The sequence below is a fragment of the Phaseolus vulgaris genome, chromosome 9, assembly GCF_051622355.1.
Source record: "Phaseolus vulgaris cultivar YP4 chromosome 9, ASM5162235v1, whole genome shotgun sequence".
Classification (NCBI taxonomy): domain Eukaryota; kingdom Viridiplantae; phylum Streptophyta; class Magnoliopsida; order Fabales; family Fabaceae; genus Phaseolus; species Phaseolus vulgaris.
Genome location: NC_143506.1, coordinates 10,232,501 through 10,246,501, shown reverse-complemented (window position 1 = coordinate 10,246,501; position 14,001 = coordinate 10,232,501). Strand labels below are relative to the sequence as shown.

General features: G+C 32.5%; 2 protein-coding genes and 1 pseudogene across 2 annotated transcripts; all 3 read left to right on the top strand.

Moving 5' to 3' along the window:
• The first annotated feature begins 1,211 nt into the window (after positions 1-1,211).
• LOC150025150 (uncharacterized) lies at positions 1,212-6,879 on the top strand. The gene is made up of 6 exons (XM_090295644.1): positions 1,212-1,216; positions 1,307-1,389; positions 1,949-2,072; positions 4,570-5,848; positions 5,972-6,784; positions 6,874-6,879. The coding sequence occupies exons 1-6, from the start codon at positions 1,212-1,214 to the stop codon at positions 6,877-6,879; spliced, it is 2,310 nt and encodes a 769-aa protein (XP_090151770.1).
• A 797-nt stretch (positions 6,880-7,676) lies between these two features.
• On the top strand, positions 7,677-8,396 carry LOC137822186 (uncharacterized). The gene has a single exon (XM_068627087.2). It carries the CDS (start codon positions 7,844-7,846, stop codon positions 8,360-8,362), a length of 519 nt encoding a protein of 172 aa, XP_068483188.2. The 5' UTR covers positions 7,677-7,843; the 3' UTR covers positions 8,363-8,396.
• Positions 8,397-13,484: 5,088 nt separating this feature from the next.
• Positions 13,485-14,001, top strand: part of LOC150025149 (uncharacterized) — a 628-nt pseudogene continuing 111 nt past the window's right edge.

Genomic DNA, 14,001 nt, shown 5'->3' with positions numbered 1-14,001 from the left:
GTAGTTTTTTCACCATAGATAATTCTACAAGATTTGTCACCAAAATTCAGCGTATTATTTCTTGTAGTCATGGTTGTTTGTCTTTCACTTATTTAGGAGTGCATATCTTTGTTGGTGGTCCAAAGAGTCGTTTTCTTCAACCTTTGGCTGATAAAGTAAAATTGAAGCTAGCTTATTGGAAAGGTAAATCTCTTAGCATGATGGGCCAGGTTTAGTTGGTCAATACGGTGATTACGGGTCTTGTAGCTTATAGTTTTAATTTTTATAAATGGTCTGTTTCACTTCTTAAGAAAGTTGAGCAGTGGTGTCGAAATTTGATCTAGACTAGTGATATTCTGAAAAAAGGTATAGCTACTATTAATTGGGATACGATTTGTTCTCCCCATAAGAATGGAGGTTTGAAAAATATTAATCTTCACCATGAAAATAATGCATATATTTTTAAGCTTGCTTGGAACTTTACTTATAGCAATAGGCCTTGGTCTTTGCTCTTAAAAGTCAAGGTTCTTAAATCAAAATACGAGTTTCAAATGGTTTATAGATGCTCTTCTCTTTGACCTGGAATTAAGCAATTTTATTCTACTATACTTTATTATATTTATTGAACTGTTGGTACAGGTTCTTTTATTAATTTATGGAATGATAAATGGTGTGCTACTACTTTTTTAGCAAATATTGCAGGATTATTTGATGGTGCTAGTATTCCAGATGCAATCTCTCAGTTTTGGACATGTGGTGATTGGAATATTCCATTGTCTTTACAGTAGATGTCTCATCTTTTTAGTCATATCATGGTTGGGGAGGAACACGATATTCCTAATTAGATTCTAGATGAGTTTGGTTGTCTCACTCTTAAATCGGCTAGGACTTTTTTCTTGGATCCAAGAGTTCCCTATGGTTAGGGTAAATTTATTTTGTCTTCATATATTCCGCCTTCCAAAACTCTTGTCATTTGGAAAGTTTTTCATGGACGACTTCCTACATATCATCATATTCAAAATAAAAGTTTGAATATTTGTTCTATGTGTACGCTTTGTGAAAAACACGAGGAATCTATTAAGCGTTTATTTTTTGAATGTTCTAATGCTTTGCATATTTGGAGTTGAGTTCGAAACATTTTTCCTACTTCTAATTTCTCTAATAAGGATGATCTTCTTTCCTTTGGTTAAATTGATTAAGCTTGTTGTGATAATTTTTTCTATTTGGATGATATGGCGTATGTTCTTTTTTCCTTTAATTTCAACGTGCTCAAGTTTTTTGGTATTAACACTTGTACTGGTAAAGTTCTACATTCTCTTCCTGATAGATGGGAGTTTCATTCACCAGACTGGATTAAAATTAACATTGATGGGGCTGCTAGGGGATATCTTAGTCTTGCTACTCGTGGAGGTATTTTTCGTGGGAGTTTGGGGGAATTTATTGGAGTTTTTTCTGCGTTTCTTAAAGTTCAGACTGCTTTGGTTGCTGAGTTTTATGGGGTTATACATGCTATGGAGGAAGCTCAAAAGATGGGGCTTACTAATGTCTGGCTGGAATGTGATCTATTTTGATTTGTTATGCGTTTACTGCTAGGACAAATGTTCCTTGGATGCTTCATAATAGATGAAATATTTGTCTTAATTGCAGTGGAAAAATTAGGTTTAGGGTTACTCATATTTTTCGGGAAGGGAATGTGTGTGCTGATAAATTGGCTAATTTAGGATTTATTCATAGATAATCTTTTCATTGGTATAATAGGCTTCCATTTAGTTTGTTCTTAAAATTCTTTATGAATAGGTATAGTCTACCTATGTAACATGAATTTTGGTTTAATCCCCCCATATTTTTTTTAATAATACTTTTTTTATGTGATGGCAGATGATTGTTATTACTTGAGGAATTAAAACATGATTATGAACGCATACATTCATGTTCACATATAGATCTTATCACATCATGATTCTCACAGGAATAGGCACTTACCTTGATCCATGGGTGATCCTACTTGAGCAATTACTTTATCACATCATGAGACATTTATTTGCAGAGACAGACAGAACCCTATTGCTCTTAATTCTCAATCTCCATCAGATGTAAGTTTTCATTAGGTATTAGGTATCATCAGATGTATATTCTCACGTTAACCAACAGACCTTTAATTCTATTATTATTCAATTATATTCGGACTCAAAGCCCAAACTCTATGTCATGAGTCACTTTATAAAAATTAATATACATTATTTCTTTGGCAGTTTCTCCTTGCACCATATCATTTAAAACATGTACCCAACATAAATTTTAAAATCCAACATTGTCCTTAACTCTCTTGAAATGCTACAAAGGAGTGTTATGTTACTGTGGTGTTTGTTTTGAAGCTTTTATCTTTTTTTGAAATGCTACATAGGAATGTTGTGTTAATGTGGTGTGGGTTTTGAATAGAAGTGGTGGTGGTGTAGTGAGTTGCAACAATGGCAATGGTGTAGTGATTTATTTTTTTGCAACAGTGACAATGGTTCAATGCTAATGGGTTGGGTGCAAATACAATGTTGTTGGGTGTAGAGTTTTTGTAAGGATCTAGAAAATAACCTTAGAGTAGAAGTGGTATATTTTAAATGATACCTGAATATTTTATTATTAAAATGAAAATGACATATAAATAGAAAATTCAGTTATTCAAGTTTCATTTTAAAATAACCACCATCTCTCTAAAAGTTTCCCTTTTCCTTTCTCTCCCTTCTCTCTAAGATTCTGACCTCCTCGTTCATCTGTTTGACGATCAGAGTACGCCATTAGACTCCTGGCAGCAAAGACTACAAGTCTACCCGATCAGAATCTCTTATAGAGTAAGTTCAGTTTTGTTCCTCTTTTTCCTTTCCTCTCCTTTTCTTTAAGATTCTGACTACCTCGCTTATCAGTTTGGCGATTGAAGTCTACCGTTAGACTCTTGGTAATGAACCCTATAAGTTTGCTGGATCAAAATATCAGATAGAGTAAGTTCCTTCGTGGCTCCTTTTTCTTTTGATTAGATTTTGTACGGGTTAATATTAGATTTTGTACGGGTTAATCTCTGTTAACTCAAGGTCCTAGTTATATAGTTGGATTTTGATTAGGACTCTGTGGTGCACGTTAATTACCTTTAGCTTTTGGGTAGATTTGGAGCTCTTAGTGAGCATAAGCTAAAGTTCAGGTAAGGGAAGCTAGTCTTATTATTTTCAATAAAACCCTAGGTTAGAAGATTCTGGATGTGGAGGTGACGTGGTCACCAATTCCAATTGTTTTTGCTTGCAGGATTGTCTCTCTTGAAGAGTAAAGTAATATATTGACTGGAATGGTTGATTTTGAATCTGTTATGGCAATAATTTGTTGAAACTGTTTGTGATTGAGAATTGAAAGTGTTTGAATGATAATATAAATGAGTTGAACTATTCTTTTTTGAATATTTTGGTTGAATTACTTAGATGTTTGATGAGAAGTGGTTGTGTGATTTCAGATGATGATTGATTTAAAGAGCATATATTTGGAATTAATTATGTGTTTTAAGTAAAGTTTGAGATATATTTGGATTGTTTAGAAAGTTTATATATATGAAGTGATTGAGTGGTGCATTGATATGTTAAATGATATATGTAATGAGGTTAAAGTGTGATCAAGACGTAGTATGTTCAGGAAAGGAAATACCATGTTGAGATTGTTATTAGGGTGTATTGATTTGTGAGTGTCCTGTGAATGAGACGATCCTGACTCTACTGATATAATGGAATCAAATAGATGAAGTTATTCAGTTGGTGAGAGTCGAAGGAGGTCCATTTGGCTGATTCTGAGGTTTGAAAGAACTGATCAGAGCATATCAAATGGATTTACCCTGTCATATGAAGATGATGAGATGATGAGATATTGAGATAATTATGTGCATGGCTGTGTGGGTTTCACAGCAGTAGTATGACAGGTGCAGGTCTCTGGATGCTAATTTCAATACACGAGTCTTCCGGAAGTAGAGTCAAGTGTCTATGTGTTGTGAGTCAGTAAAAGCCTGACATATGAAAGATGAATTTTATGGATGTAATAAACTCTTGATGGTTTGAGAAATCATATGAGAATTGATGAATTATGCTTATTAATTTGAAATTTAAATTATATCAAAACTTTTTATATAGATAGCTTACCCTGTTATTTGTTTGTGTTTGTTTCTTTATCTGTGATGATCGGGTTTTACATGGGAGCAGATGAGATTTCAGGTGACAGAGCTCCTTAGCTGGAGAATGAGATAGTTTTATTTAAATGTTTTGTTTTGTTGTTAAAACTTTTGATGTATATATATTAAAAATCCCTATGAGGAGGGATATTTCTTTTGAGATACACATATGAGAAAGTAGTATATATATTATTTGTAATTAGATATTGCTTGTTTTACTTTTATTACATTATATATGGGTAAAATTAAGGATGTTACATTATGGTATCAGAGCTTCGAACCTTAAGAGACCTAAGGGTTATGAGATTGTTTATGTGTGCTTTAGTTAGGTTGTTAGTAAAACTACATAGTTATGATTTTTTAGATTCATCCTAAATCTTTCTTTTCATGTCTCCTAGACCTCCTATCCCTCCCCAACCTTCTTCTGAGATGAACCAGATTGTCAGGGCTATTGAGATGATGGCAAATGCTATTCAACAACAGAATATGGCAATGGCTCAGAATCACCAGGCAGCAATGAATCATTGGGAGACTGCTAGATCTGGTGCAACAGCTTCCCATGTCAGTCAGTCTCAGGAGCAGATGGGACTGACAGAGTTCATGAGACACAACCCACCTAAGTTCACTGGGAATGCCACTCCTGACCAAGCAGACCAATGGATAAGAGATTTAGAGAAGATCTTTAGGGCAACCTCCTGCTTTGAGGATAAGAAATTGGTATTTGCTACATATTTATTGTCTGGAGAAGCAGAGTTCTGGTGGATGGGAGCTCAACAGATGATGGAAGCTAGAGATGAAGTATTAGACTGGGAGAGTTTCAGAGTGAAGTTTTTAGAGAAATATTTTCCAGATAGTGCAAGGTTTGCAAAGGAAGCTGAATTCCTCAGGTTGGAACAGGGAGAGATGTCAGTGAATGCATATGCTACTAGGTTTGAGTACCTAGCCAGATTCTACACCCAAGCTACCTCTGAGGCTTGGAGGTGTAGGAAGTTTGAAGAAGGTCTAAAACATGAGCTGAAGAAGACTATAGCTCCTATGTGCATTAGAGAGTTTCCTGCCTTGGTGGAGAAGGCAAAGATGGTGGAGACCCTGGAAAATGGTGATTCCAGGGTGATCAGATCACACCAAGGAGGGTCTTCCAGTGGGAAGGCCAAGGTGCAGCATCAACAACATAAACCTTATGCTAGACCTCCACAACATAGGACAGGAACATCTCTACCACAGTTTCAGCAACAACAACCATGGAGACCCACATGTTATCACTGTGCTGGACCCCATTTGAAGAAAGATTGTCCTCAACTTTCATCAGAGAGAAAGTGTTATACTTGTCAGAAAGAAGGACATCTATCAAAAGATTGCCCTAATAGGAGGAGGATAATTCCTGGAGGTAACTTGCAGTCAGGAAGAGGAGGAGGTGGTAGACCCCAAGCAACTGGAAGGGTGTTTGCTATGTCAGGAGCTGAAGCATCTCAGTCAGGTAACTTGGTACAAGGTGTATGTTATATAGCTGGTAGATATCTGAAAGTTTTATTTGATTCTGGAGCGACACACTCTTTTGTGTCGAGTTTATGTGTAGCGGAGTTGGGTCTTCTAGTAAAGGAGTTGTCGTTTGAATTGTTGGTCTCTACACCAACATCAGGAAAAGTTTTGACCTCTACAGTTTGCTCTGAATGTCCAGTAATAGTAGAGGGACGCAGGTTCAAAATAAATTTGATCTGTCTACCTCTTCAAGACTTAGATGTTATCTTAGGGATGGATTGACTATCAGCCAATCACATTCTCATAGATTGTGGTCAACAGAAAATAGTGTTTTCAGATTCCAAGAAGTCATATGGGATGTCTGCTCAGCAAGTGTGGTCAGAATTGAAAGAAGGATCAAAGTGTTTTGTAATCTTAACTCAGATGGAAGTTAAGAATGAAGAAGAAATGAGTAGTATACATGTGGTGAAGGATTTCATGGATGTATTTCCAGAAGAAATACCTGGATTACCTCCTAAGAGAGAAGTAGAATTCTCTATTGATTTGGTACCTGAAGCTGGGCCAGTGTCAATGGCACCTTACAGAATGGCTCCAGCAGAGTTGATTGAACTAAAGAAGCAAGTTGAAGATTTTTCCAGGGTAGTAGCTCCTTTGACTCAGTTAACCCGCAAAGATCAACCTTTTGCTTGGACTGACAGATGTGAGCAGAGTTTCATAGAGCTGAGGAAAAGGTTAACTAGTGCTCCGGTGTTAGTGATTCCTGATACAGGAAAACCTTTTGAAGTTTACTGTGATGCTTCACATCAGGGTTTGGGTTGTGTCTTGATGCAAGAGAAAAGACCAGATGCATATGCTTCAAGGCAACTTAAAGTTCATGAGAGAAACTATCCAACTCATGACTTAGAGTTGGCAGCTGTGGTGTTTGCTTTGAAGATTTGGAGGCATTATTTATATGGAGCTCAATTTCAGGTGTTCAGTGACCATAAAAGTTTGAAATACTTGTTTGATCAAAAAGAGTTGAATATGAGACAAAGAAGATGGATGGAGTTTTTGAAGGATTATGATTTCCAACTGATGTATCATCCAGGGAAGGCTAATGTAGTTGCAGATGCTTTGAGTAGAAAGTCAGTACAGGTGTCAACCATGATGATTGAAGAACAAAAGTTGATTGAGCAATTCAGAGATCTAAATTTAGGAGTGAAATTTCATGTTGATCATATTAGTTGTAGTAAGTTAACTATAACTAATGATTTTCTTGGAATGATAAAGGAAAAGCAGTTAGAGGATCCTATTCTGAAGCGTACTATGGATTTACTAGGTACAGATCAGGCTAAAGACTTTGTGATGGGAGAAGATGAGATCTTAAGATTTAATGGCAGAATTTGCATACCTGCAAATGAAGAACTGAAGAGAATGATCCTAGAAGAGGGTCACAAGAGTTATCTTAGTCTACATCCCGGTATGAATAAGATGTACCAAGATTTGAAGGAGTCATTTTGGTGGTCAGGCATGAAGAAAGAAATAGCTCTATATGTTGCTACATGTTTAACATGTCAGAAGGCAAAGGTAGAACATCAGAGACCTGGTGGTTTGTTACAACAGTTAGATGTTCCTGAGTGGAAATGGGATAGCATTGCTATGGATTTCGTTACTCATTTACCAAGATCAGTAAGGGGTCATGATGCAGTCTGGGTAATAGTTGATCGACTGACGAAGAGCGCTCATTTTCTTCCAGTTAATTTGAGAATATCTATGACTAAGTTGGCACAATTGTACATCAAAGAGATTGTAAGATTGCATGGGGTGCCTTCTAGTATTGTTTCAGATAGAGATCCTAGGTTTACTTCACGGTTTTGGCAGAGTTTACAAGATTCTTTGGGAACTAGATTGAGAATGAGCTCTGCATATCATCCTCAAACAGATGGGCAGTCTGAGAGGACGATCCAATCCTTAGAAGATCTGTTGAGGACATGTATCTTGGATCATCTGGGAAGTTGGGATGAGATGTTGCCTTTGGTGGAGTTTACTTATAATAATAGTTATCATGCCAGTATTGGGATGGCACCATATGCAGCTTTGTATGGGAGGAAATGCAGAACTCCTTTATGTTGGTATAAGGACGGTGAAACAGTTTTGGTTGGGCCAGAGTTAATTCAACAGACCACTGAGAAGGTGAAGTAGATACAAGACAAAATGAAAGCTTCTCAAAGTAGGCAGAAATCATATGCAGATCAGAGGAGAAAGCCTTTGGAGTTTGCAGCTGGAGATCATGTGTTCATGAGAGTGACACCAACCAAAGGTGTAGGACGAGCTATCAAATCAAGGAAGTTATCTCCTAAGTTTGTTGGACCATATCAGATCCTAAAGAAGATAGGTCCAGTGGCTTATGAGATTGCTCTACCTCCTCAATTAGCAAACCTGCATAATGTCTTTCACGTATCACAGCTAAGGAAGTACATCCCAGACCCTAGTCATGTGTTGGAAGTGGATAATGTGCAAATCAAGGATAACTTGTCTTTTGAAGCAAAACCAGTCAGGATTGAAGACCATCAGAGTAAACAGCTCAGAGGCAAGACCATCAGTATGGTGAAGGTGGTGTGGGATGATAAATCTGGTGATTCAACTTGGGAATTAGAAGAAACCATTAGAGAAACCTATCCATATCTCTTTTCTGGTAAGTCAATTTTCGGGGACGAAAATTTTTCTTGTTAGGGAGAATGTAAGGATCTAGAAAATAACCTTAGAGTAGAAGTGGTATATTTTAAATGATACCTGAATATTTTATTATTAAAATGAAAATGACATATAAATAGAAAATTCAGTTATTCAAGTTTCATTTTAAAATAACCACCATCTCTCTAAAAGTTTCCCTTTTCCTTTCTCTCCCTTCTCTCTAAGATTCTGACCTCCTCGTTCATCTGTTTGACGATCAGAGTACGCCATTAGACTCCTGGCAGCAAAGACTACAAGTCTACCCGATCAGAATCTCTTATAGAGTAAGTTCAGTTTTGTTCCTCTTTTTCCTTTCCTCTCCTTTTCTTTAAGATTCTGACTACCTCGCTTATCAGTTTGGCGATTGAAGTCTACCGTTAGACTCTTGGTAATGAACCCTATAAGTTTGCTGGATCAAAATATCAGATAGAGTAAGTTCCTTCGTGGCTCTTTTTTCTTTTGATTAGATTTTGTACGGGTTAATATTAGATTTTGTACGGGTTAATCTCTGTTAACTCAAGGTCCTAGTTATATAGTTGGATTTTGATTAGGACTCTGTGGTGCACGTTAATTACCTTTAGCTTTTGGGTAGATTTGGAGCTCTTAGTGAGCATAAGCTAAAGTTCAGGTAAGGGAAGCTAGTCTTATTATTTTCAATAAAACCCTAGGTTAGAAGATTCTGGATGTGGAGGTGACGTGGTCACCAATTCCAATTGTTTTTGCTTGCAGGATTGTCTCTCTTGAAGAGTAAAGTAATATATTGACTGGAATGGTTGATTTTGAATCTGTTATGGCAATAATTTGTTGAAACTGTTTGTGATTGAGAATTGAAAGTGTTTGAATGATAATATAAATGAGTTGAACTATTCTTTTTTGAATATTTTGGTTGAATTACTTAGATGTTTGATGAGAAGTGGTTGTGTGATTTCAGATGATGATTGATTTAAAGAGCATATATTTGGAATTAATTATGTGTTTTAAGTAAAGTTTGAGATATATTTGGATTGTTTAGAAAGTTTATATATATGAAGTGATTGAATGGTGCATTGATATGTTAAATGATATATGTAATGAGGTTAAAGTGTGATCAAGACGTAGTATGTTCAGGAAAGGAAATACCATGTTGAGATTGTTATTAGGGTGTATTGATTTGTGAGTGTCCTGTGAATGAGACGATCCTGACTCTACTGATATAATGGAATCAAATAGATGAAGTTATTCAGTTGGTGAGAGTCGAAGGAGGTCCATTTGGCTGATTCTGAGGTTTGAAAGAACTGATCAGAGCATATCAAATGGATTTACCCTGTCATATGAAGATGATGAGATGATGAGATATTGAGATAATTATGTGCATGGCTGTGTGGGTTTCACAGCAGTAGTATGACAGGTGCAGGTCTCTGGATGCTAATTTCAATACACGAGTCTTCCGAAAGTAGAGTCAAGTGTCTATGTGTTGTGAGTCAGTAAAAGCCTGACATATGAAAGATGAATTTTATGGATGTAATAAACTCTTGATGGTTTGAGAAATCATATGAGAATTGATGAATTATGCTTATTAATTTGAAATTTAAATTATATCAAAACTTTTTATATAGATAGCTTACCCTGTTATTTGTTTGTGTTTGTTTCTTTATCTGTGATGATCGTGTTTTACATGGGAGCAGATGAGATTTCAGGTGACAGAGCTCCTTAGCTGGAGAATGAGATAGTTTTATTTAAATGTTTTGTTTTGTTGTTAAAACTTTTGATGTATATATATTAAAAATCCCTATGAGGAGGGATATTTCTTTTGAGATACACATATGAGAAAGTAGTATATATATTATTTGTAATTAGATATTGCTTGTTTTACTTTTATTACATTATATATGGGTAAAATTAAGGATGTTACAGTTTTATGGTTCATACAGTGTTCAGTGCTAATGTGTTGGGTACAAATACAGTGTTGTTGGGTGTAGGGTTTTATATCATTAAGGACAAATAAGTCTTTTCAAATAATATTATTGGGTGCAAGTGCTATTGGGTGTAGGGTTTTATATCATTAAAGACAAATAAATCTTTTCAAATAATATTATTTGGTGCATTCTTAATTGATATGGTGTAGGAAGAATCTGCCTATTTCTTTTAGTAATGTCTGTCACTTTTCTTTCATCCTGATCTTACGCTTCAAAACAGATGGACTTTGTTGAAATATTATAACTACTAGGATGATTCTTTTTGCACCTCCATAACTTCCACTTGCACCCCGTGAAAAGGATTGTATGGCAATGGAGGAGACATATTGGTTTTTAGTGAGACTGGTGTGGAGAGCTCACCGAAAGAGGTGGATGTATTTAGAAGTAGATTTTGACACACTACTTGAATTGAGGTGAAGATCATTAAGTTTAAAGGTTACTAGTTGTTTGGATTTTGATTTTTTTTGTTTCGACCAGCGTAAATTCTTGTATTAAAATTTATTTTGAATTCTGTAATCTATTTTTATGGTAAGACTTGGAAGTAAAAAGTGATTATTTTTTTTAGTGTACAACTTATAAATTAAAATTGTATTTAAATTAAACAATTTAAAATATAATTTTTTTTTGTTAAATTTAACTCATAAATAGTGTAATTTGAAAGTCATTCTCAGATTTTCGGATTATATAAATTAAAAAATTCGATAAACAAATTTAGAGTATTGTATACAAAGGTAACAAAATGATTCAGTTCAATTTTTTTAATTATTTTAACTTTTTGTTTTATTTTTAATTTTTTTTTAAAAAGTAAGTTAACCATCAAAGTGTATTGAAAACACTAATCTAACCCTCCAGATTTAATTAACTGCTGGATTAACCCTTAAGTGAGGGGAGTGAGAGAAGAGTGAAAAACAAGAAAGAAGAACAACGCATACAATAATAGGTTTAGAGGTAATTTGATATTATAGTCACTCATGAAACTGCATATAGAAGTTATGCAGTTGTAAAAAGAAACACTCAAGAGTCAAAAGAAGCAAACCCATATTGACCCAACTTTGGTAATAAAAAAAATCTATTTCTATAATTTGGACAATGAAGCCTTAAATATGCTAACCCAAAAATTTGTCATATAATAAGAAAAATATGGGTATGAGTATAATATAAACTATAAATAAATTATTAAATAATAATTAAATTTAAATATCAGAAATAATTAATCATTATATTAACTAAATTAGATTTTTTTAAAAACTAAAATAATTATTAGTATTTAGAATAACTTTTATTATTAATAAAAATTTATAAAAAATTTAAATTGGTATATAAATTATCTATCAGATTTTAGCTACTAATATTTTATATTTTAAATTAATCTTTAAAAGATTAATATAAAATATAAAATATAAAATATAAGTAATTAGTAGTTAAATTAAAATTTTGATAACTAATTATTAGATACTAATTTAAAAATTAATTTAATTTTTTTTATTAATAATAAAAATTACTTTAAATATTAATAATTTTTTAATTTATAAAATATTTTTAAAATATATAGCAACTAATTATTTTAATTTTTAAAATTAGTTTATATTCAATAATTTTATTATAGTAATAATAATATGGACATAGTAAAAAAATAATAAATAATATTAATATTTGGAACTATGGATATATTTATTCTTCGAAGATAAAATTTTACCTAAAAATAAAACTTGAGATATTCAAACTTCCGTCGTCCCGTCCTGTAGTAGAAATATTCGTTACAGTCAAATAGATTAAAAATAACTAATGAATCACTTTCTATTTACATTTGAAATTAGTTAAAATGTACAGCGTAATTTTATTTTCAAATAATGAATAGTTATATAACTAAAAAATATTAAATTTTGAAATAATTGCTTAAAATTCATATCATATAAAAAAATCCAACAAATACTTATATTAAATAAATTCACTTTATCTTTGTATTGGTTTAATTTTAATATTAGTATAATAGATTATACAGAAAATAATGAAAACAATCTTTCCAATTTTTTTATTTAAACACGGAAAACGAAATGGTTTGTTTTAGAATTTCAAATGAAAATTAAACACAGAAAAAATTATTTTTTATATATTTGATTTTAATTACTGTTTAGTTCCTATTAACGTATGGTTGATATTCTTAAGACTATTATATCCTGGAAATTATTAAAATCTTATAGCATTAGCTTTCAAAATATTAGATGCAAATTGCAATCATTAAGATGAAAATGTAAATTTTGTATAATTTATTGATATTTTTAAGACTATTGGAACTTTCATTTTGTTTCTTTCACCTTTCACGTTCATCTTGCAAGTCAAGAGGAAAAAGCAGATCTGAAAATTTCAAATAAGATCACTTTTTTTACTGTGTATGAAAGAAAAAGTTATGTGCATATATGAGAGGTGTTAGTTAATCTCTATTCTAAATGTTATCTTAAAATTTTTATTTTTATTTGTATGACTCTCATAATGTATATTATAAAAAAAAGTAATGTTTTGTGATCAAGAGTTTTAATTTAAAATCTAATATATTAAATTAAAAAATTTATTATATCACATTTTGATAGGGTCAACTTAAATTTATCCAATATTATAAGTGATTTAAATGAAAAAACAAATATGAATATTTTATTAGTTTAGTATTTAAATTTTATTTAATAAAAATATTATATTTTTGAAATATTTTTTTCTATCTTGATTATATTTACTAGAGATTTTTCATTTTTTTTTAAATTCAATCTCATCTCAATGTTGCTAATAGAGAGAAAAACATAAATTATGGATGATTTTTTCATTTACAAAAAGTTTATCTTTGTCCATGAATTTATTTATTTTTGACAAATTTGAGTTTTCCGTGTTAAAACATAACTTGTTGAAACCTTATCCAGATAGCTAGAATTTTAAGTAAAAGAATTTAGTTAAAAAATTGATAGTGCATTAGAGTACAAAATTTGGATCGTAACTTTGTTACAATTATGTACTTTTGTACTTTTGTGTAAGGTTTAAAGTTTATAATTTTAAAAATTGTTTTCAAATTTTATAAACTAATTTAATTGTAATTGTACTTAAATGAGATATGTTTTTATCATAATAGTTGATGAAACTAAGTGTACCTTATCATGGTGGGGTGTTTTGGGTTGAATTGAATGAAGGATGAAATGTAAGTAATTAATAGTTGAATTTGATCATTTTAAACTTATGTAAATGTAGACTTGAAATAATTTTTTTTTTATTAAGATGAAAATTTGTTGGATTTTTTTTTACACTTTAAAGGTTAAAACATGACTCAAGTGAGTATTTTTAAGGAGAGAGAGAGGTTGATATTTTTTTGAAGTCATTGGATCCGTTTTCTAGTTCGGTTCGAGAATCTCTCCCCTTCTTCTATTCCGTTCCGAAGAGTAACTAGGACCAATTCAGTCACGTTTTCATGTTCCAATTGAACACTTTCCTTTTTATTATTCTAAAAGAAGAAGATTTTTTCTTTCTTTTTACCAAACATATGTGGATCCAATCACGATCTTCTAATAAGAACAAGAAATCTTTCGCGATCAATCCTTTTGCCCCATTATTCAATAATCAGAAAGATACTTTTCAATCAAGTTTGAATTTTTTTCATTTGGAATCAGGACTCTTCTACTGCATTTTGATTTACTTTCTTTTTTT